The sequence below is a fragment of the Rhinopithecus roxellana genome, chromosome 15 (genome assembly GCF_007565055.1).
Source record: "Rhinopithecus roxellana isolate Shanxi Qingling chromosome 15, ASM756505v1, whole genome shotgun sequence".
Taxonomy (NCBI): Eukaryota; Metazoa; Chordata; class Mammalia; order Primates; family Cercopithecidae; genus Rhinopithecus; species Rhinopithecus roxellana.
This window is the reverse complement of record NC_044563.1, coordinates 67031498-67055535: the sequence shown is the minus strand read 5'-3', so window position 1 is coordinate 67055535 and position 24038 is coordinate 67031498. Positions and strand designations below refer to the sequence as shown.

General features: G+C 50.0%; 1 protein-coding gene across 1 annotated transcript in view; it reads left to right on the top strand.

The window, feature by feature from the left end:
* The first annotated feature begins 6112 nt into the window (after positions 1 to 6112).
* ST14 (suppression of tumorigenicity 14) overlaps positions 6113 to 24038 on the top strand; it is a 52195-nt gene continuing 34269 nt past the window's right edge. Inside the window, exon 1 of the mRNA XM_010356462.2 lies at positions 6113 to 6391. Coding sequence (XP_010354764.1) covers positions 6311 to 6391 — 81 coding nt within the window. The 5' untranslated portion in view covers positions 6113 to 6310. The remainder of the gene's footprint in view (positions 6392 to 24038) is intronic.

Below are 24038 nucleotides of genomic sequence, written 5' to 3'. Positions count from 1 at the left end.
ACAACAGTCCGGGTGCAGTGGCTCACGCCTGTAATCCCAGCACTTTGGGAGGCCAAGGTGGGTGGATCACCTGAGGTCGGGAGTTCGAGACCAGCCTGACCAATATGGAGAAACCCTGTTTCTACTAAAAATACAAAATTAGCCAGGCGTGGTGGCACATGTCTGTAATCCCAGCTACTTGGGAGGCTGAGGCAGGAGAATCGCTTGAACCTGGGAGGTGGAAGTTGCGGTAAGCCGAGATCGCACCATTGCACTCCAGCCTGGGCAACAGAGAGAAACTCTGTCTCAAAAAAAAAAAAAAGTGAAAACATTTACTTACATTTTTCCTTATTCATGTGGTCTTTGAATAACTTTTTTTTTTTTTTTTTTTTTTTTTTTTTTTTTGAGACGGAGTCTCGCTCTGTCTCCCGGGCTGGAGTGCAGTGGCCGGATCTTAGCTCACTGCAAGCTCCGCCTCCCGGGTTTACGCCATTCTCCTGCCTCAGCCTCCTGAGTAGCTGGGACTACAGGCGCCTGCCATCTCGCCCGGCTAGTTTTTTGTATTTTTTTTTTTTTTTTTGAGACGGAGTCTTGCTCTGCCGCCCAGGCTGGAGTGCAGTGGCCGGCTCTCAGCTCACTGCAAGCTCCGCCTCCCGGGTTCACGCCATTCTCCTGTCTCAGCCTCCCGAGTAGCTGGGACTACAGGCGCCCGCCTCGTCGCCCGGCTAGTTTTTTGTATTTTTTAGTAGAGACGGGGTTTCACCGTATTAGCCAGGATGGTCTCGATCTCCTGACCTCGTGATCCGCCCGTCTCGGCCTCCCAAAGTGCTGGGATTACAGGCTTGAGCCACCGCGCCCGGCCGTTTTTTGTATTTTTTAGTAGAGACGGGGTTTCACCGTGTTAGCCAGGATGGTCTCGATCTCCTGACCTTGTGATCCACCCGTCTCGGCCTCCCAAAGTGCTGGGATTACAGCAAGACTGGTTGAGTGCATGCTGGGGATGCTAACAGACACTGGTCCTTGCCTTCAGGAGCTTTGCTCCTGGAGAGGGAACCATTCTCTGTAACCACAAGGCCTGGAGTGGAGCAGAGAGGAAGGAGAGCTTGCAGGGCTATGTGTAGCCCACGGGAGAGATGATGGTGGCGTGGAGTAGGGACAGAGCAGGAGGCAAAAGGAGAATTAGACAGATTCCAAGCATGTTTTGAAGGTGGAACCGACTGATTGGCGATTTGTTTGTGTGCTTGTTGTTTGTGGGTGAGTGGGATAAGGAAAGAAGAGAAGTCAATGATGTCTTCTGGAACTGGTTGACTTAACAGATGAGGAAGACCTTTGCTAAGATAGCTGGATCCAGAGTAACATAAACAAATGGGCATTCCTGGCACACAAACCCGCTATGCTGCTGCAAAAGGAGGGGTCATCTTCTCCCCCACATTCCTAGAACATCATCTTTTGTTTAGAGATGGGGTCTCACCTATGTTGCCCAGGCTGGAAGACAGTGGCTATTCACAGACGTGATCACAGCTCACTGCGGCCTCGAACTCCAGGGCTCAGAGATCTTCCTGCCTCAGCCTCCCGAGTAGCTGGGACCACAGGTGCATGCCACAAAGCCTGGCCTCCTAGGGCATAATCTTTCATTTCATAGAGCTGAATGAGCGTCTTGCCCACAGAAGTGCTCAGCGCTGTCATTTGAATGCTATCCATATGCAATGCATGAGCTGCAAATTCAGATGAAGAGGAAGCCACGCAGAGGCCAAGACGTGCCCCCCAGGACCACTGTGCCACACCAGCTCATTGAAGTGCAGGAGCCAGGAGGAAGTGTAGCCATCAACTATCACATCAAACCCATTTGGTTTAATCCTCATGAAATGATGATATGCCGGCCGGGCATGGTGGCTCACACCTGTAATTCCAGCACTTTGGGAGGCCAAGGCGGGTGGATCACCTGAGGTCAGGAGTTCAAGACCAGCCTGGCCAACATGGAGAAACCCCATCTCTACTAAAAATACAAAAATTAGCTCGGTATGGTGGCAGGCACCTGTAATCCCAGCTACTCAGAAGGCTGAGGCAGGAGAATCACTTGAACCTGGGAGGTGGAGGTTGCAGTGAGCTGAGATTCGAGATTGTGCCATTACACTCCAGCCTGGGTGACAAGAGCAAAACTCCATCTCAAAAAATAAATAAATAAATAAATAAATAAATTACGGTATGCTTTTGTTTCTAAACTCAGTGAAGAGACTCAGTAGCAGACAGCTTACTTGATGGACACTGATCAGCTCCACGGACTGTCCTCGCTCACTCTGCCTCCAAACAGCATTTTCAGTGCTCTTATGTGTATCAGGAAGATCAAAATACACTATACCACAAGCCCTAATTGACGGAAGAGATTAATTATTAACTTCTGGGGAAAGTTAATCATATTCACTTTGATATTTTAGCTGAATTTGGATCTCACTAAGGGGAAGGGGGCAAGTCATCGGGGATGGGGTGGGAAGGACCGCGCAGGAAAAGGCAGCATTACCTTGAGGATACTAAACACCTGGCATTTAGAAAGTGCATTTTCCCCACGAAGCATGTTTGACAGGGAAGCACGAGGGCTATGCCAGCACAAAAGCAGAAGTGGTTCTAGGTGTCGAATCCATATAAACCTTGTTGTTTCAGGTTTAAGTACATTCATGGACGCCAGCTCCATAACCGGTTCATTTGGCTTTATTCTGTTCATTCTCAACCTCTACCACACCTCTTTGCTGTTTGCACTTTTCTTCTTTACTGAAGGAGTGCGAGTTGCCTGCAGGCCTGGCACAAGCTGCTCTGGCTGGGTTTGGCCTTGGTCTCCCCGCCTTGGATGGCAGCAGATCACTGGCTGTTTTACACTCGGGCTGGGTCTACCTGACATGGCCCCACTGGCTCCCACGTTGTCGCCAGCTTCAGCCAGTGCTTTTTAGCCTGTGGGCAGGTCCACATTTGCACACCTTCTAAGTGGTCCCGGCCCCAAAGACATAGGGGCTTGTTGGACATGCCCTTGAGGGGGTCCCAGGGACACAGATGTGACTTTTCCAGCAGGCAGTCCTGGAACCAGGAAGAGGATGGCTCCCTAGAGAGGAGAGATGACAGCTTTGTAGTGCTGGGGCCGGGAAGGGCCAGTGAGGAGGCGGTGGAGAAGGCACAGTGGGTGGTGAAGGCTGGGTATTTTGGTCATGAGTCACTCTTTCTATAGCAGAGAAATGACACGGGCCTCAGGCCGAAATCTGGGCTTCAGTTGGATTTGCTCCTCTTGAGTGTGAGAATCTGGTCCTATTCTTGAGGCTGTCTGCTCTTGGGTTCCTTCACTTACCATTTAGGAACAAAAGCACTGACTTTTCGTAATTTTTTGAAGATTAAACCAAATGGGATGAATGGAGTAACACATGGTTACACTGCCTCCTCCCGCCAGGAGTGCTCATACGGTGCATTCAGCAAGGTATCCCCGCGCAGCCATCCTAGGGGAAGGGTCTTGCCCTGTATCACTTTCTCTTCATCTGCACTTGCAGTCTATGCATTGCATTCATACGGCATCTAAATCATGCTGAGTGCCCAGCTCTACGAGATAAAAGATGAGGCCCTAGGAAGTGGGGAGATGACGTGAGTCACTGCGTGTGCAGGTTTGTGTGTCAGGAGTACCGTCACATTTATGTCACATTGGATTTGGCTTACTTTCCATCACTCACACTAGTTGAAGAATGCTGTGCCATTGGTAATCCAAAGGAAAAATTATTTTTATATATTTTCTTTCTCTTTTTTTTTTTTTTTTTGAGAGATGGAGTCTCGCTCCAGGCTGGAGTGTAGTGGCATGATCCCAGCTCACTGCAACTTCCACTTTCCAGGTTCAAGCAATTCCCAAGTACATGGGACTACAGGCATGCACCACCATGCCCAGCTAATTTTTGGATTTTTTAGTAGAGATGGGGTTTCACTATATGTTGGCTAGGCTGATCTCAAACTCCTGACCTCAGGTGATCCACCCACCTCGGTCTCCCAAAGTGCTGGGATTATAGGCGTGAGCCACCGTGCCCAGCCTTTTATAAATATTTTCCGTTTAGCTTTGGAATGCTTTATGTGATGGAAGGCAGCAGATTAATTCTTCTTTCAATTAAGTTGACCCAATATATTGTGTTAGTCATTGTGCTAGGCTTTGAGGGTGCAAAGACAGCTAAGACACAGACAGAATGAAATGAAATGAAATGAAATGAAATGAAATGAAATGAAATGAAATGAAATGGTGGTGAGTTCCACGAGAGAGGTACAAACAGAGGTAGTTTTGGTTGAGAGGGAAGGAAACTCCTGGGGAGGAGGTAGCACATCAGTCAGGATGCGTGAGGTTTGCAGCAATAACAAACAACCCTCAACTCTCGGTGGCTTAACATCCCAAAAGCTGACTGACGCCTCATTCACGCTGCATATCCAGTGTGTGTTATTGTGGTCACTTAGGGTCACAGGTCACAGAGGTTTAATCTCAGAAGAGAGCAGGGAATTGTCCAGTGCCTCCTTATGCTGCTATGTACAAGTGGTGTGTCTCCTCACTGGACATTTTCTTGGTTACCGCTAGCCATACTGCCAAATCTAACTTCAGAGAAGAGACAGTAATACCCTGGCCTGTGTCCAGAAGGCAGAGAGCTAAAAACACTCAAGAACAACACTAAAAAATCCCATCGGTGACTTCGGCCCAATATGCGGAGGTGAGTGTGAAGGAGAAGAGCTTCCAGGGGATGAAAAGCTTTAGGAAAGGTGCCAAGGTCAGAAAGCCTGACTGGAGAGAGGGGCTCCAAACAGGAATGCTGGGAGGCACGGTGTTAAGGGAGGACAGGGCAGAGTGTGAAGCTAGACTAAGGAGATTGGATTTGATCCAGGAGACACGGAAAGTCATAAAGGAGCTGTGGTTTCAGATTTACCTGATTGCTACGTGTAGGAGAGATTAGAGGGTGGGGAGAGATTAGAGGGTGGCAGGCCAGAGGCAGGAGATCTTTCTTACACAAAACCAGGCGAAGGGCTCTGAGGGCTTGCATAGGGGTCTTCTAAATGCGCAGGAAAGAAAGAGCTATACTTGTCAGCAGAGTCTTGACGAGATTTAGAACTAATTGGATATGAGATGTAAGCAAGGTGGAGAATCAAAGATGATTCCAGGATTTGAGCCTGGGAGAATGTTGCCATTAGAATTAGAGAAAACGGTGGAAAATTGGCAAGTCAGGAAAGGAAGATGGGGCTTGTTGATCTCAAAGCAGGAATTTTTATTTTGTTCACTCCTGTTTCCCTGTACCCAGGACAGTGCTTAGCGCATAGTATGTGCTTGGTAATGTTCATTGGGTATGGAATACAGTAGAACATTATGGAGACGTCCCCAGGCGACCACTAAGGCAGAACTGGCACTCCTTGGTGGTGTCTGTGCTGGGAGGGAGGTTTTCCTATCTGAAGCCATAAGATGAGACGTGCTGCCAAGAGAAAAAGCCTAGAGAAGAAAGGGATGAAAGTGAAGGAAGAACTTTGGGAATCATGACATTTAGGGCTAGAAAGTAGGAAGGGAATCCAGGGAAAGGGGGCATCTGAGGAAGCATCAGATGCTGCAAGTGGCGAGGGGCATTGGGACGGCTCAGAGGGCATCTGGTGGAGCAGCTCATGTCACTGGGCCTCCCCAGGCGCCAGCAAGCGCCTCCCGCCTGGAGAACAGGAGGCTGCGAGGCTGACGGGGAGGCTGGGCCAGGGGCGGTTCTGGTTTCTGTTTTGTTTTGGGGGGTTCATAAGTGAGATTTAGTCCTGTAGCAAAGTGAGCAGGGTGAAGGGGAGAGACCGGGGGCGCATGAGGGAGGAGGGAAAACACGGTTGACATCAAGGAGGTGGATAAAGGGCTGCCCTCCCGGGGCAGGGCCCCTGCGAGGCCGGAGGGGTGTGTGAACGCTGTCGTGGTGATGGTGAGGGCCTTAGCGACCCCCACCCGAGTGAGGCTCCCTCAGCTTCAGGACCAGAGCCGAGGGGAGGAGCCTCCGCCACGGCCCGCGGGGGCGGGCAGGTGAGCCGGGCAGGTGCGCCGGGCAGGTGCGCAGGCGAGCGGGCTGGGCGGGCCGAGGCCACACCCTGAAACTACCTGCGCGGGCCCGGCCGGAGAGTGAGAGCGGAGCTGCAGCCGGAGCGAGAGGAAGAGGAAGAGAGAGCGCGCCAGAGCCAGGGCACCGCCGCCGGCCGGGGGCGCTGGGCCTGCCCGGAACTCCGCCGCCTGCGCCGCGCGCCCCGCGCCCCGCGGGCCATGGGAGCCGGCCGCCGGCAGGGACGACGCCTCTGAGACCCGCGACCGGCCTCGGGGACCATGGGGAGCCATCAGGCCCGCAAGGGCGGAGGGGGCCCGAAGGACTTCGGCGCGGGACTCAAGTACAGCTCGCGGCACGAGGTGAGCGCCGGCCGGGAACGCGGCGCGCTGGGAAGCTCCGCCCGCCCGACCCTGCAGCGCGGCGCTGGGCTCCGCCGGCTCCCCTGGCGTGTCAGTCGGTGGCCGAGCGCTGGGCTCACAGGTGGAATTTCCTGTTCAGCGGGTGCCGGGCCGCGGGCGGGGCTGGCCGGACCTTTGGTACCGGACCGGCTGCGCCCCGCCGGGGGAGACGGGAAGCCCCTGGGCCTTCCTGCGCCCTCGGTCCTTTCCCTGAGTTGAAAAAAGGGGCTGCGTCTCGGCCCCTCCATGACTCTCGCGCTGTTAGTGAACATCTGGAAGAAACCAGGGGCTCGGAGTGGCGTTATTTGGGCGGAAGTGAAGTTTCAGGGGAGTTTGGAGTCTCAGCCATCCTTGGCCTCTGCAGAAAATTTGTTTTGTCTCTCTCCTTCCCCGTCAGAAGACAACTGGGAGGCAGGGCTTTGGCTAACACAGGGGCTGGAGCTAGGAACTCCAGAGTCGGGCTCGCCTGGGCTTCGCGAGAGGGGATGGAACCCTTTGGGCTGTATGGGAAGGCGGCTATATGGGAAGGGATGTGGGAACACAAACATGTCTTGAGCCTTTTGCAAAGTACCGAAACAGGAAGCTCTTCTTTGGCAGAAAGAACAATGAAAGACCTATTGAAAGATCTCAGAAAGATTACATGTTCCTGTGTGGAGTTGGGATGGGTTGCTAGTCACTTCACTGACGGACCCACCTAGGTGGTAGTGCCCGGGCGGGAACAGCAGCCAGGTCTCTACCCTCTCTGTCCAGCGCAGATCCCCAGGTTTTCTGGAAGGTCAGGGCGGCGCTGAGAGGCAGGGGCTGTTTGGCAGAGGGTTTTGCTCCTCTACAGATGATGGCCTCCCTGCCCTGCCAACCCTCACTTTCTCCCCTCCTTCCGGGTGCCCCTGGGCTCCACAGCCTCCGCCGTTGCTCCCTGAGTCAGGCCTGATTTTGGTGCTGTCTCAGATCAATTCCTTTTGTCCGAGCAGCATCTCGACCCAGGGAGCTTGCAGAAAATCAGACGCTGGGGTTTTGGACGCTGCCTGCACCACAGACAGGACCTGGGGCTGGGCTCTGCTATTTTTGCCACTTTTCACCTTCAACAAGGAAGAAAGCTTCCAGTGGACCAGAAGACTTGGGCCCCTTCCCCTGGCTGTGCCTGTGCCCTGCTGTGAGGCATTCACCTTCTCTTCCCTGCTGTAATTGCTATGTTTGTGAGTCCTTGTTAATTGCCTGCTTGGGGCTCTAGACTCCCTGCCTCCTCAGCAGAGAGCTTGCTGCTTGGAATTTGTTATTGCAGGGCAGTCCCGTGCCCTCACCCCAAGTTTGTTCTTCCTGACTTCCCTTTCTAGGACTCTCCTGCCCACATGGGGAAAGCAGGGTCTTCCTGGTCGTGTGGCCCAGCCTCCTCTCAGAGCCATCTCATCACCCGGACAAGTGGCCCGGCTGGGGCTCACCTTCCACTCGCCCCCAGGATCCCACATTCAGTGGACTTCTCTTGTCACTTGCAAGCCCTGGCTTTAGTTTCCCCCATCCCTGCTCATTTCCTCCGCGTCTGCGAAGCTCATTTGCTCTCTGCACCCTTGGGCTGCCCCTCCCCTCTCTGCCATTTTCCTAATTGCGGCTTGCTCCTTGTCTTTTCTCCTGCCGAGCTTTATTGAACTAACTTGGTGCCTAGTCCTGGGCCAGGCACGCGTGAAGGGAAGGCTCTCAGAGACCAGTAAGATGTGGTTGTTTCCTTTAAAGAACATCCAGTCTTGAGAGCGAAGCTGAGACCAATGCCAAAGTTAGCTGCGAGGCAGAGTGTCCAGAGGAAATCGGCTGAAGCTCATTTCCATCTTGCAGATTCCTCCCACCTGTGGCCTCACCAGAACTCCCAGTCCCTGGGATCACCTTGTAGTGTGTGTTTGCAGCTAGGATCTCCGTCCCTGGCTGGGAGGTGTGGCTGCTGCCCCTGGGTTTGCTATCTGGGTCAGCAGAGCCTGGTGCACAGGGTGGTGTTATTTCTGGGTTCCTTGTCCTCCGCTGCATCCATCCCTGCACCCTTGTTCGGTGGTATTTGTATCTGGCTGTCCCCTTCCCAAGGCTGATGGCGTGGCCTCTACCCCACTCCTGCTGTTCCCATCAAGTGTTCTGCATGGCCTTCAGAGCCCTGATGCACGTTACTGCATCTGGAGATGGTGTGAGCCCTGCCTGCGAGCAAGGAGCAAAAGGAATTGATCTGAGACAGCACCAAAATCAGTGCTGCGAGATCATGATTGCCCTAGGTAAGACTCAGCATCCCTTAAGCATCAGAGATCAGGGTTGGAAGATCGGATGTTGTGTGGTCAAAATCAGATGTCTAGGGGCTAGGGTGTGCAACTCTGGCTATTCAGAGAGTCATCTGCTTGTTAACTGGTCAATCATTCATTCATTCACATAACAATATCTGCTAGGTAACCCACTGACTGAATCTGTGCCAGGTGCTGGGAAATACCAGTGAGGAAGACCCTAGACTCATAGCCCCCATCCTTGGGACCATCCAAGGTAGTGTGGGATACAGGGACTAAATTCTGACTCAGTGAGTACTAGCTTCTCGATATGCCCTGGGTGAGCACACAGCATCTCTCTAACACAAGCTGGAAGGGCCAGGTCAGCAAATTGGGACTGCAGGCATCTGTGATGTGGTGGCAGGAGGTAACAGGCAGCCAAGACCCAGGGCCGCCTTGTCTAGCCGTGTGATCTCAGAGATGTTACCCAATATCTCTAGGCTTGGTTTCTGTGGCTGTAAAATGGGAATGACATATATATTCCAGGTTTGTTGAAAGGATTAAGCGGGGTACTTTACATGAAAGCCCTTTGTAAGTTGCAGTGTGGTGTTCAAATGATGCAGCTTGAGTTTTCCAGTTGAAAGGGACTTGAGACAAACAAGAAAATTATATAGTATCAGTAGGACGCCTGTCGAGAGGCTGAGAACCCAGGTTGTCAGTGGGGCCTCGACCTCACAGAGGAGCCATCCTGCCCTGCCAAACACAGGGAAATGCCCCAAAGATTCAAGGAACTACTCGCCAGCAACAGAGACCTCTTCCTAGTCCTTCTGGTTTTCTTTTTTTTTGTTTTTGAGACGGAGTTTCGCTCTTGTTGCCCAGGCTGGAGTGCAATGGCACGATCTCAGCTCACTGCAACCTCTGGCTCCGAGGTTCAAGCAATTCTCCTGCCTCAGCCTCCCGAGTAGCTGGGATTACAGGCATGCACCATCACGCCCAGCTAATTTTGTATTTTTAGTAGAGATGGGGTTTCTCCATGTTGAGGCTGGTCTCGAACTCCTGACCTCAGGTGATCTGCCCGCCTCAGCCTCCCAAAATGCTGGGATTACAGGCGTGAGCCACCATGCCCGGCCGACCTCTGGTTTTCATTCCCCCACTTTACCTAGCTTCTAGGAGAAAGATCTTTCTATGAAAAGAAAATGTGTGCCAGCTGCATATCCCTTTCTCCCTCTCATCCCCTGCCCCTCCCACCATAGAAAATTAAACTTTTATTTTGTTTTGTTTTTTAGAGATGGGAGTCTTGCTATGTTGCCCAGGCTGGACTCAAACTCTTGGGCTCAGGTGATTGATCCTCCTTGTCGCAGACTTCTAAGTAGTTGGGATTACAGGCGTGAGCCACTGTGCCCACATAAAACTTTCGAGAACAGCCTCTTTTGTTCTCTAGAGTATGTGCTGGGCAGGTGTGTGCAGTGGGTGAGGGAGAGGGTTGGGAAGGCAGAAAGCAGCAGGAAGCTAGGATTGTCCTGTAGGTGGGGCTTCGGTTGCTGGAGTGGACCGGAAGTCTGCCTTCTTGGGGGGGGAGCTTTCTGGACCCTTCCCTCTGCCTTGGTCCTGGGAACACCTAGAAATTCCTCGTTTAGGAGTTGGGAAAACTGAGAAAGAGGAGAAGATGTCCCTAGCTTGATGGCTGCCTTCGCCTGCTCCCAGTGGAAATGGTCAGAGGGTGGATCTGCTCAGAGCTGGCTTGTGGCCTGATGCCACATTGTCACGGGCTGCGGAAGGAGAATCAGTTACAGCTCCCTCCCCCTACCTGGCCCTCACTCTGCTCCCTGGGAACCAGACTACCAGACTGCCTACTGCTGTGGCCAGTGGCCTCTGTCCCTCGGAACACTGTGGTCCTCAAGTTCCCTGATGTCTGTTCCTTCTCTGGTCTGTGGTTCTGTCCAGGTTGGTGGCCCATGTCTCTCTTAAAAGAGAAGTTGTCTTTGGAAGAGGAAGGGAGATGCGACAGAGCCCCCTGGGAGCCCAGGTGCTGAAGATGATGTTGCTTTTGCTATTGTGCCATGATTACTAGAGTGTCTAGAATACTAATCATCGTGAATACTCATGATCATTAGCATTTATTGAGCACAGCTTGCTCTTTGTCTTTTTTCCTGCCAAGCTCCATTGAACTAACTTTGTACCTAGTCCTGGGTCAGGCATGGCTGAAGGGAAGTAAGATGTGGTCTCACTGGTCTTTGAGACCAAGTATTACCCCTCTCAGAGATAAGTGTTATTATGATTACTTTTTTTTAGACAGGGTCTCCCTCTGTCACCCAGGCTGGAGTGCAGTCGTGCAATCATGGCTCACTGCCACCTTGACCTCCCGGGCTCAAGCTTCCTCAGTAACTAGGACTACAGGTGGGCACCAGCATGCCTGACTAATTTTTGTATTTTTTACAGAGGCAGGGTCTTGCTATGTTGCCCAAGTTGGTCTTGAACTCCTGGGCTCAAGTGATTTGCCCACCTCAGCCTCCCAAAGTGCTGGAACTACAGGTGTGAGCCACCGCACCCAGACTTATTATTATTATTATTGTTTTGAGATGGAGTTTCCCTCTTGTTGCCCAGGCTGGAGCACAATGGTGTGATCTTGGCTCACCAAAACCTCTGCCTCCTGGGTTTAAGCGATTCTCCTGCCTCAGCCTCCCGAGCCGCTGGGATTACAGGCATGCGCCACCATGCCCAACTAATTTTGTATTTTTAGTAGAGATGGGGTTTCTCCATGTTGGTCAGGCTGGTCTCAAACTCCTGACCTCAGGTGATCCGCCCGTCTCGGCCTCCCGAAGTGCTGGGATTACAGGCGTGAGGAGCCCCCACGCCCGGCCCAGCCTTATTATTATTACTTTTTTTTTTTTTTTTTGAGGCGGAGTCTCGCTCTGTCACCCAGACTGGAGTGCAGTGGCCGGATCTCAGCTCACTGCAAGCTCCGCCTCCCGGGTTTACGCCATTCTCCTGCCTCAGCCTCCCGAGGAGCTGGGACTACAGACGCCCGCCACCTCGCCCGGCTAGTTTTTGTATTTTTTTTAGTAGAGACGGGGTTTCGCCGTGTTAGCCAGGATGGTCTCGATCTGACCTCATGATCCGCCCATCTCGGCCTCCCAAAGTGCTGGGATTACAGGCTTGAGCCACCTGTGCCCGGCCATTATTACCTTTTTATAGGTGAGGAAAATGGAGCACAGGGAGGCTAAGTAACTTGCCTGAGGTCGCAGAGCAAAATAGTGGTGGAATCTGGATTGGAGCCCAGGTAGTCTGGCCCTGCTGTATCCTATGTGGGCTGTGACATGGAAACAGGGCTGTCAGCCCACTGGGCTCAGGAGGGGATGGAATACTAAAGGTTGGGAGTTCATGAGATTTGGGTAAGAAACTGGATTTCTCTTCTCAGGATGTTTCTGAGATGCCTGGGACTAAATTACAGAAACCATTTGGTAGCATGGGAATAGAAACTTCTGGAATTCTCAGAGTGCTTAGCCTGGCCTGGCAGTGTGAGAAGTGTGTTTGGGGTTTGCTCAGCGCTCGTGGGCAGTCGTTGCCCTTTTGGCTTTGTTAAGAATATTTCCAGAAACAGCTCCCTGCTAAATATTCTGTCTCAGATGCTCATATTTTCACAATTTTCCTATTCTGCCTGGGCTAGCAATATTTTGGGGTTTTTCCCTGAATCCTGTGATAGTTGGCTAACTGATCAAAATCTTGGATCCTTTGACTCTTTTTGGCCCCCGCTGGTGATGCTGACGTGGTGGTGGGGATGATGATGGTGGTGGCGATGGTGAAAGGGTGGAGAAGAATGTGATGACAGTTATTTCTACCTTTCACTAAATATCTACACTTCAATTCATGACCTCACTTTATCCTCACAACAGCTATGTGGGAAAAAAATGCCCAGTTCACAGATGAGAATGCTGAGGCTCAAAGGGTTTGTGTAAAGGCAGTAAGAAGTAGAGCAAGAATTCAAACTTAGATCTGCGCAACTTCAAAGCCTGGGAGCTCACCACGATGCCATTGTAAAATTGTGTTCCTGAGATGATGGTGGTGGTGTGTATCCCCAGCAAACTGCTAGAACACGTCATTCACCAGAGAGCTGTGAGCACATAACAAGGAAGTGGTGATCACCTGGTACCAGTGCTGGTGCGCTACCAACATCATACACCAACTTATCTGGTTTCCCCTTTTGATGAGGTTCCTTAGCTGGTGGACCAGGAGCACAGCTGGAGATGTGATTTCAACAGGCTTTACTTAGATGTGGCTTTATGTATTATACATATGATTAAAAATTGTGGTGGAAGTTTTAAAATGAAAACCAATTCACCCACCTATGCCGACAAATCATTTTTCACGCCTCTCTCCCCTCCTTACTGTCTGTGGTTCAATGTATCTAGTTGGTCATTGTGCACACACCACTTGTATCCTGGACAAGGGGTTTTATTGGCTTCCTGTCTGCTGGGCATGGAGCCCTGGGTGCTGGAGGATGGAAGGTCTGGTAGGCTTGTGTCTGATTGAAAGGCTGTGCCTAAGGCGGGGGTCTGTTCTTGGATCCACATCACTTTGGGTGGTGACCTCAGGCTGCCTCTCACCTCTTCCTGGGTTCTGTGCCATTTCTCATTTAGTAACAGCTCAGATGAGGACTTGGGGCTTTTGCCTATCAGCTCCATAGATGACACCAGCTGGGAGGGAAAGGCCGATACCTTGTATAGCTTGATCATGAGTCAGAGCATCTGGACAGCCTGTCTGATAGGCTACACTGAGCAGAACGCATCTGTCTGGGTCAGGAGTCAGTGCTTCGCTCACCAAACCACCTCCCTCAACCACGGAGCAGAAACCACGAGACCCAGAGTTCTGAGTTGACAGCGAGCCTGGGAGAGACCAGGCATGCAAGTGTTACTGCCCAAAGTCAAAGTGTGTTTTCTTCCCCCAATGATTTTATTTGGTTATACCTTTAAAAATTATTATTACAAGGCTAATATATACATATTCAAAGAAAACTTGGCCAACTCAGATAAGTAGTAAGAATTTAAAAATGAGGCTGGGCATGGTGGTTCACGCCTGTAATCCCAGCACTTGTAATCTCAGCATTGTAATCAGCACTGTAATCCCACCAGCCAAGGCAGGTGGATCACTTGAGGTCAGGAGTTCAAGACTAGCCTGGCCAACATGATGAAACCCCATCTCCATTAAAAATTCAAAAATTAGCCAGGCATGATAGTGGGCACCTGTAATCCCAGCTACTCGGAAGGCTGAGAGAGGAGAATCACTTGAACTGGGGAGGTAGGGGTTGCAGTGATCCGAGATCATGCCATTGCATTCCAGCCTGCGTGACAGAGCGACACTGTCTCAAAAAAAAAAAAAATTTTTTTTTAAATAAAAATGACACAAATACCCCTACAGAGACATTTTAACAATTTGGTATTGCCTATGCATGTTTTCTAAAAAAAATTTTTTCCTCATTACAACATTTAGGAAGCTTTTCTTTTTTGAAGTCTCACAGTATAGAAATGTACAGTGTAAAATGTGAAACTCCCTCTGAAATTCCCTCTCCCAGATTTTAGAACCTCTATAAATAGTTTGCTTTATATTCTCCCACAAGTCTTGTGTGCGTGTTCTGCTGTTTGTGTGCACGCCTATTCTCCCCGAAATGGAGTCATCACTAATTCCACTCTGCAGTAAAGACATGAGTCTGGGAGGGAGGTGTTGGGGGAGGGATCTCCAAGAATTACTCCAAGGAGATGCCTGAGCTGAGTTTTGAGGGGCAGGAGTGACTTTTTTTTTTTTTTTTTTCTGAGATAGGGTCTTGCTCTGTCGCCCAGGCTGGAGTGCAGTGGCGCGATCTCGGCTCACTGCAACCTCTGCCTCCCGGGTTCGAGCAATTCTCCTGCCTCAACCTTCAAAGTAGCTGAAATGACAGGTGTGTGCCACCGCGCCCAGCTAATTTTTGTATTTTTATTAGAGATGGGGGTTTCACCATATGGACCAGGCTGGTCTTGAACTCTTGGCCTCAAGTGATCTGCCTGCCTTGGGCTCCCACATGCTGGGATTGCAGGCATGAGCCACTGTGCCCAGCCTATTTTTTTCATTTAACATTCTATCTTAGATAGCTTTTCTATGTCATTATCTACTTTTGTTTCTTTTTTTTTTTTTTTTTTTTTTTTTTTGAGATGGAGTGCCCAGGCTGGAGTGTAATGGCACGATCTGAGCTCACTGCAAGCTCCGTTTCCCGGATTCATGCCATTCTCCTGCCTCAGGCTCCCGAGTAGCTGGGACTACAGGCATCCGCCACCACGCCCGGCTAATGTTTTTGTAGTTTTGGTAGAGACGGGGTTTCACTGTGTTAGCCAGGATGGTCTCGATCTCCTGACCTCGTGATCCACCTACCTCGGCCTCCCAAAGTGCTGGGATTACAGGTGTGAGCCACCGCGCCCGGCCTCTACTTTTCGAAAAACGATTTTTGATTGCCTTATCAGCTTTCATCACGGGAACATATCATTCTTTCCTTCTTCTTATTTTAATCGTTTTATTGTTTGGGTGTGTTACTTGAACGCATTATTGGAGAATTAATGGAAAAAGAGCAAACAGAATGAGGGAGGTAATTGGCAAGCAGCCTCTGTGCAGGCCACGCTGGTCAGACTTCTTGTGGGTTATGCTGGTGAATTCTGGAAATAGTGTCTTCAAGGGAAGCTGACTAAGGCTGAGATTGAGTCAGATGGCCAGGGTTTAGAAAACATTTTGTTTGAATGATCAGAGGAGTTGAGCATGTTTAGCCAGAGGAGGTGCAGACTGACCTAGCACATGAGCACTGAGGTAGAGCTTCCACTGGAGCGTCTCCTGAGCTGGGAAACTAGGCTGGTTCTGTTGCAGTGCTAATCAGTGCACTAATCAGTGCAGTGCTAATCAGAGGTGATTGCGGTGCTGATCACACTTGGTGGAAGGAAGAGCTTCCTAATGCTGGTACTAAGGAAAACACTGTTTCTTCCAAAAGGATGGTCCCGTGAGGATAATAAGTGGATGACATGCCCTGTAGAATCTGTCCCAGCTCTGAGAATCCAGTTTTAAGGGTAGATCCAGCAGTTCTCCCCTTGCTTGTATCCTATTCCACCAGGACAGAGTCTGGTTCTAAGAGAGGACACAGACCTCCTGGTACCCTCCCCTGGGGGTGGGGCCCCCCTATTTGCACAGTTGGTCCTCTCCCCAAAACAGGTGCTCAGATTTGTAGCCGTGGAGGAGTGTTTTAGAACCTAAGCAGTTCCAGAGGCTGCAGGCGGGCTTGGGTCTTTCCCGCTAGCTTCTGCAGATCCCTGGGTCCACCAAGGCAGAAACAGACCTGGCACCTCCATGCCATGAAATATGACTCAGCAATGAAAAGGAACAAGCTGATAGATGCAACGACTTGAAGGACCTCCAGGGAATTTTGTGCAGTTAAAAAAAAGCCAACAGCCCCATACATACCGTATTATTTATTTATATAACATATTTTTTTTTTTTTTTTGAGAGACGGAGTCTTGCTCTGTTATAGGCTGGAGTACAGTGGTGTAATCTGGGCTCACTGCAACCTCCACCTCCTGGATTCAAGTGATTCTCCTGCCTCAGCCTCCCGAGTAGCTGGGATTACAGGCGCCCGCCACCACACCCAGCTAATTTTTATATTTTTAGTAGAGACAGGGTTTCTCCATGTTGGCCAGGCTGGTCTCGAAATCCTGACCTCAGGTGATCCACCCGCCTTGTGCTGGGATTACAGGCGTGAGCCACTGCACCCGGCCTATATAACATAATTTTTGAAATGACAGCATGTTAGTAGTAGAGGATGGATTAGCAATTGTGGAGCTGAAGGGGTGGGGGACAGGAGGGAGGTGGCTGTGGTTACAGAAGGCCCTGGGCATCCTCGTGTTGGAGCTGTTCAAAATGTTGACTGTGATGCTAGAGACGGGACTACGCTAGCGATGACATAGATGGAACTTAATACTCATGTGAGTAGCAGTGAAACGGGAAGTCTGATAAGATCCGCGGATGATCCTGCTGTTGTGGTATTATGATAGAGGTTTATGAGGTGTGACTGTTGGGAGAAACTGGGCAAGGTGCACAAATATCTCAGTATGATTTCCTACAACTGTATGGAAATCTACAAGTATCTCCATAAACATGTCAGTAATAGAAGGCACACTAGCTCGTGAAATCAGAATGTGGATTTAATAAAAAGTCAAGAAGATGAATGAAAAGAAGTTATGGGGTGCTGGCTGCACCTCTTGTTTCTCTTGTTGGGTTTTGGGGGATCTGCTGCAGGCAGATGCTTCTGCTGCGAGTCCGGTGACTTGGGGCAGGAGGAAGGTGGGGCAGCTGGGCCGGGAAGTAGGTCTTTGGCACATAAGGAGAGGGCTGGTGCAGACTTAGTGGAACTGGAGAGGCAGAGATGGAATTCTCTGGCTAAAATTGGCAAAAGAGGTTATGTCCTGGTGTGTGTGTTTTGAGGGCGACACACTGAACTGAGGACCAGGAGAGATCCAGCAAAGTCCAGCCTTAAATGGGGCCTGAGGACAGTGGGTGGCCAGGCCAGATCTGACCCCAGAGAGCCTGGGGGACTGTCAGCAGAGCCCTGAGATGTGGACTGAGTATTTTCTCCCCTTCTTGGTTGAGGGCACTTGGCAACTGGTGGATTATTCCAGCCTGCCCTGGGGAGGCTGCCTAAGTCTGGCTATGGGGAGAGAAGACCTTCCATCAATCCATCAATTAATCAATCAAGTGCTAACTCTGGGCAAGGTCAAGGGTGGAAGGGGAGGGAGAGAGGCAGTAGGAAAAGGAAACTGGGGCACTGTGACCTGCCAGGACTTCCTGGTCCACCTAGTTGGGGAAGAGGTAAGGCTCCAGGGAGAAAGTACCGTGGCTTGTTGTGGTCCTGGGAGGATTCTTGGTGAGACTCAGCTTTGGCCTGTGTGCTCGAGGGCAGGCAGGGTTCAGTAGGCGGTAGGGGAGCCCAGCCATTCTGAGCAGGCAGATGCGTCTGCCTAGGAACCTCTTGGTTCCTAACAGGCTTGGGGACCCTCCTGGCTAGAGTCAAGGTGAGAGTTGGGGGAGCCAGTGCCCTTGGACCAATGTGGAAGGAGTGATAACCCATGGACAGGGATGGGCACAGCAGGGGACCATCTCTTGGGCCCATTTGCAGTGTTCTTTTTTTTTTGAAATCAACACTGCATTTATTGATTTAGACTACTTTATTGAGGTATGATTGATATACAAAAAGCTGTACCTCTTTGTGATTTTAGAGACAGCGGCCTGTGCTAGCAATGATATAGAATGGAATTTATTTATTTATTTATTTATTTATTTATTTATTTATTTATTTTGAGACGGAGTCTCGCTCTGTCGCCCAGGCGGGAGTGCAGTGGCCGGATCTCAGCTCACTGCAAGCTCCACCTCCCGGGTTTACGCCATTCTCCTGCCTCAGCCTCCCGAGTAGCTGGGACTACAGGCGCCCGCCACCTTGCCCGGCTAGTTTTTTGTATTTTTTTAGTAGAGACAGGGTTTCACCGTGTTAGCCAGGATGGTCTCGATCTCCTGACCTCGTGATCCACCCGTCTCGGCCTCCCAAAGTGCTGGGATTACAGGCTTGAGCCACCGCGCCCGGCCAGAATGGAATTTAATATTCGAATGAGTAGCAGTGAAACGGGAAGTCTGAATAAGATCCGCAGATGATACCACTGTTGTGCTTATCACGAATGACAGCAAGATAGTGTCAATTAAGAGCCATTTCAAGCTACTGACGTCCTGTTCTTTTCTCGTTTTGTTTTTTATTTCTTTTGTTTCTATTTAATGTGTACAACCTGATGAGTGTGGATGTGTGGAAACACCAGTGACAACATCACCTAAGTTAGGCTGCAAAATATCCATCACCTTCCAAAGTTTCCTCCTGCCCCCTTTATCTATATTCTACTTATTTATAATAATTATGATTATTTTGTGATAAGAACACTTATTACTAGATCTCTTATTGAATGTATGGACCACCTTGTGTGTATCCATTCATTCGCTAAGGAACGCTTAGGTTGTTCCCACTTCTTGGCTTCTGTGAACGGTGCTGCAGTGAGCATGGGATGCAGCTGTCTCTTCAGATCCTGGTTTCAATTCCTTCCTGTGGATAAATACTCAGACGCAGGCTTGCTGGATCTGCAGAGCATGATCTCTCTGGGCTTCAGTTCACTTTTCTGCACTATTGGGGGGGTCTCTTGAGTGGTGCAAGGTCAAGGATAACCAGGTCCCTGCACATTTGTGTCTTTCCACAGGGTCAGACTTTTATTGATGCAATTTCAATCATAAAAACCACTAGCCACATGGAGTTCCCAAAGACACAATTCTCCTTAGTACTTCCTGTTCGCTCAGGAGTCAGAGCCTCGGGCACACAGGCTCAAGACACTCCACAAGTCAGTCAACATTGCAGGCCATACTTAATCATATAGTTAATCAATATATAAATGTCTAGATTAAACATCCCACATCAAAGTTACATTTATCATCAAGAGAAAGGGTTAGGAAAACGGGTTGATGAACCAGTCCAGGGAGAGCTACGAAGACAAAAAGACCCTCCTGCTCTGACCTGGGCGGTCCGTCGGTTTCATGCGGAAGAGTTTCTGATGTCAGCAGAGCCTTTGCTGGCAGATGCTAGGTGCTTATCACGAGTGACAGCAAGATAGTGTCAATTAAGAGCCATTTCAAGCTGCCGAAGTCCTGCTGTTTTCTCTTGTTTTGTTTTTTGTTTCTTTTGTTTGCCTTTTTTTTTTTTTTTTTGAGAGGGGATCTTGCTCTGTTGCCCAAACTGGAGTGCAGTGGCGTGATCACAGCTCATTGCAGCCTTGACATCCCAGGCTCAAGTGATCCTCCCACCTCAGCCTGCTGAGTAGCTATGCCACCATGCTAAGCAAATTTTTAAAAAAATTTTTGTAGAGATGGGGTCTCACTGCATTGCCCAGGCTTGTCTCAAACTCCTGGGCTCAAGCAATCCTCCCACCTCAGCCTCCCAAAGTGCTGGGATTCCAGGCATGAGCCACTGTGCCTGGCTCTCCTCTTTTTTTTTGAGACAGAGTCTCGCTCTGTCGCCCAGTTTGGAGTGCAGTGGGGTGATCTCGGCTCACTGCAAGCTCCGCCTCCTGGGTCCACACCATTCTGCTGCCTCAGCCTCCCGAGTAGCTGGAACTCCAGGCGCCCGCCACCACATCTGGCTAATTTTTTGTATATTTAGTAGAGACCAGGTTTCACCATGTTAGCCAGGATGGTCTTGATCTCCTGACCTTGTGATCCACCTGCCTTGGCCTCCCAAAGTGCTGGGATTACAGGCGTGAGCCACCACGCACGGCTGCAGCTGCCCTCTTTTTATGGCCACAGAGTCTTCTACTGAGGACGGACAGTGGAGGAGCAAGCTTGTGTATGTCCTTGTCTGGTTGGATGCTGTGTTTATTTATTTGCAAAACATCTCGTCCCTGTTGACAAAGTGAAACATAAGATGACGTCTTTTTCTAAGATGGAGTTACTTATGTCAAGGGTGCTCTGTACAAGTCTCACGCATCTGCAGTGGGACCCTGTAGGAGGGCAAAGAACCCGCTTCAGTGAGGACTGCCTGACACAAGTCTCTACTTTCCTCTCTGGGAGCCGGTGCAGGGGAGGGTTGGCATAACCAGGTGAGTGGTCAGGACTGAGAGCCCTGAGCTGTTGAGGCAAATACTTTTCTCTGTGTCTCAGTTTTCCCCTCTTAAAAGTGGGTTAATAACCACTTATGGCCTTCCAAATAGAACATAATTAGCTAATTCCTGCTAATGACTGAGGCCTACCTACTGTCTCCCTTTGATTTTAATTTCTCCACCCACTGTTCACCCATCTGCCAAAAGCCAGGCAGCCCCATTCCTCCCTCCAGTCTGGTGGAACAGCTGGAGTTCCCATTCAAACTTCAAAACAAAATGAAAGGCTGGGTGCGGTGGCTCACGCCTATAACCCAGCACTTTGGGAGGTCAAGGTGAGCAGATCACCTGAGGTCAGGAGTTCAAGACCAACCTGGCCAAATGGTGAAATCCTGTCTCTACTAAAAATACAAAAATATAAAAATTAGCCAGGCGTGGTGGCGGGCGCCTGTAGTCCCAGCTACTCAGGAGGTTGAGGCAGGAGAATTGCTTGAACCTGGGAGGTGGACGTTGCGGTGAGCTAAAATGGTGCCACTGTACTCCAGACTGGGCGACAGAGCGAGACTCTGTCTCAAAACAAACAAACAAAACAAAAACAAACAAAAAACAAAACAAAAAACAAACAGACACCCCCCCCCCAACAAAAACATAAAAGACCTTAACAGCGCAAGTCTACTGGGCCTTAGTGGGGAGCAACCTGGCAGGTCTTTCCAGGAGCCCAGGAGCCCATCCTTGGCTGGTCCACATCTACCTGCCCGTGTCACTCTGCCCCGACCCACGGTTCCGGGAGAGCTCCACTGCCGTCCTGCTTCCTTGTAGCCCCTCTGTCCACTCTCTCTGGGAGAGAGAAGAAGGCCAGCCAGGGTGTCCCTATCCACTTGCACCCATGGGTAGTTCACCCCACAAGGCCAGAGAGTGCTGGCCAGCTCGCAGCATGCTCTGGGCTTCAGCTTACACATCAAGCTTCTGGTAGTTTCCAAAAACTTTTTTTAAAACAATGAAAACCTTGTTTCAAATACTTTTTTTGCACAGCCTGAAAATAATGAAACAATTGGCTTGAAGCAGGAGCAGGACACAAAGGGCCTCTGGATCATTCCTTAAGACAAGTTAGGGATCCAAAACCACAGGCAGACCCACAGCGGCAGGAGGAGGGAATCTGCCCACGGCTGCAGCCCCAGGAGCTGCTCTTCCACCTCTGAGGGCTCCCAAGGGATCGTCCCCTCCCTCCCCCCTGGGGCCCACGGCCAGGTGAAGGAGGTGGTGGCCATAGCAAATACACTCATTATTTTTGGACATCTTTGTGCCACGTAGGTGTTTCCAATATCACGTCTAATTCTTACAGCAGCTCAGCTTCATTTTCAGATGAAAAAAGGGTTAAGGGAGGATAATTTTTCAAAAACCCAGATAGCTGAAACTGTGGCAGAGCTGAATTTTGAACCCAAATCTATCTGACTCCAAATCCAGTGTTGCTCTCCTGGGCCCTCTGCTGCTTCTCCTCGGGGTGGGGTGTGTGGGTGTGGGGTGGGGGTGTGGGTGGCAGTTATTACCAACTCCCCATATAGAGCCACCCTTGACATAAGTAACTCCGTCTTAGAAAAAGACTTCATCTTACATTTCATAGGGCACTTTGCCAACAAGGACAAGGTGTTTTGCTTGATAAATTTAAAGACTGCATCCAAACAGACAAGCATACTCTTCCACTGTCCTCAGCAGAGGACTCTGTGGTCATAAAAAGAGCAGGACTTTGGCAGTTCACCCTCTGCTGTCACTGGTGATAAGCACCCAACGTCCACTGCCAAAGGCTCTGCCCACATTACAGACTCTTCCCTGAAAGACTGAGGAAACAGCCAGCCTAGCCAAGCCCAGATTTCTTTTTGTCATTGTGGCTCTCCCTGGACTGGTTCATTAACCCTGTTTCCTATCCCCTTTCTCTTGATATGTTTTTCAAGTTTGCCATAAAATGTTACCTTATGGGTTTCTGATAATGACGCGTCTAGTGTATCTTGCATGGCTCTGCTTGCCGAGAGAGCATTCATGTAGGAGGACTGCAGATTAGGTGGTGCTCCTAACAGAAGTGTTCTCTGAATTTCATTTACAGCTGGAATTTCAAGCGGAATGGCAAATTCATTATGTCTATCACATACCATCCATAAGATCGCTGCTTTTCTTGGATTCCTTTGTCCCTGTGTTAGATTTTTTTCAAGTCTGTCTCCAGATTTTGATGGGTCTGAGTATGGGTGGACAGATCTCCAGGCTGATGTGATCCAGTCCTAGAGGGCTAGAACACATCTTGGCTGATTGTTTTTTTTTTTTTTTTTTTGATACGGAATCTCACTCTTTCTTTTCTTTTCTTTCTCTCTCTCTCTATGTATTTTTTGTTTGTTTTTGAGATGGAGTTTTGTTCTTGTTGCCCAGACTGGAGTGCAATGGTGCAATCTCGGCTCATCGCAACCTCCGCCTCCCGGGTTCAAGTGATTCTCCTACCTCAGCCTCCTGAGTAGCTGGGATTACAAGCATGCGCCACCACGCCTGGCTAATTTTTTGTATTTTTAGTAGAGACGGGATTTCTCCATGTTGGTCAGGCTGATCTCAAACTCCTGACCTCAGGTGATCTGCCCACCTCGGCCTCCTAAAGTGCTGGTGGGATTACAAGCGTGAGCCACCACGCCTGGCCTGGAGTCACTCTTTCTTGCCCAGGCTCGATTGCAGTGGCGTGATCTCGGCTCACTGTAACCTCCACCCCCTGGGTTCAAGCGATTCTCCTGTCTCAGCCTCCTGAGTACCTGGGACTACAGGCGTGTGCCACCACATCCAGCTAATTTTGTATTTTTAGTAGAGACAGGGTTTCACCATGTTGGCCAGGCTGGTTTCAAACTCCTCACTCCACCTGCCTCAGTCTCCCAAAGTACTGAAATTACAGGCGTGAGCCGCCACACCCAGCCTTGGCTGATTTGTTGATGGTTCTAATGGTTTATGGTTTGGTAGTTTTGTAATAGCTCATGACGGTTTCCTGCTTGTGTAGGGATGTGATGCGTTTCTGTGCTCGATAGTGTCATGGTGTCTGCTCCATCCTCCCACAGATGGAGGGGCCAGTCTGCATCTGTGCTCTGTCTTTGGCAAAAATCTGTTCTTACTTTTGGTAACTCTGCTTGGTGTATTCTCTGTCCTCATTGGTGTCCTGAGGACTGTGATTCTCGTAGTATCTTTGGTAACTATTTTTCTGGTTGTTATACATCTTGCTGTATATACCCACCCGAAAGCTCATTGTAATCTGCTAAGTTCTCTGCAGGGGACTCCTTTGGTCCCAGGGGTTCCTCCCTAAAAGTTACCTCTGACAGGGATTTACTTTTCCTTAAAATTCTTTAAGCTGGCTCTTTGCCTATCTGGCAATCTGTGAGATACTTTGCATTAAAAGTGCAGGGATTTTTTCTTTTGGGGCTTAACTTTTTTTTTTTTTTTTTTTTGAGATGGAGTCTTCCTCTGTCACCCAGGCTGGAGTGCAGTGTCATGATCTCGGTTCACTGCAACCTCTGCCTCCTGGGTTCTGGTGATTCTCCTACTTCAGCCTCCCAAATAGCTGGGACTACAGACCCGTCCCACCACGCCTGGCTAATTTTTTTGTATTTTTAGTAGGGATGGGATTTCACCATGTTAGCCAAGATGGTCTTGATCTCCTGACCTCATGATTCGCCTGCC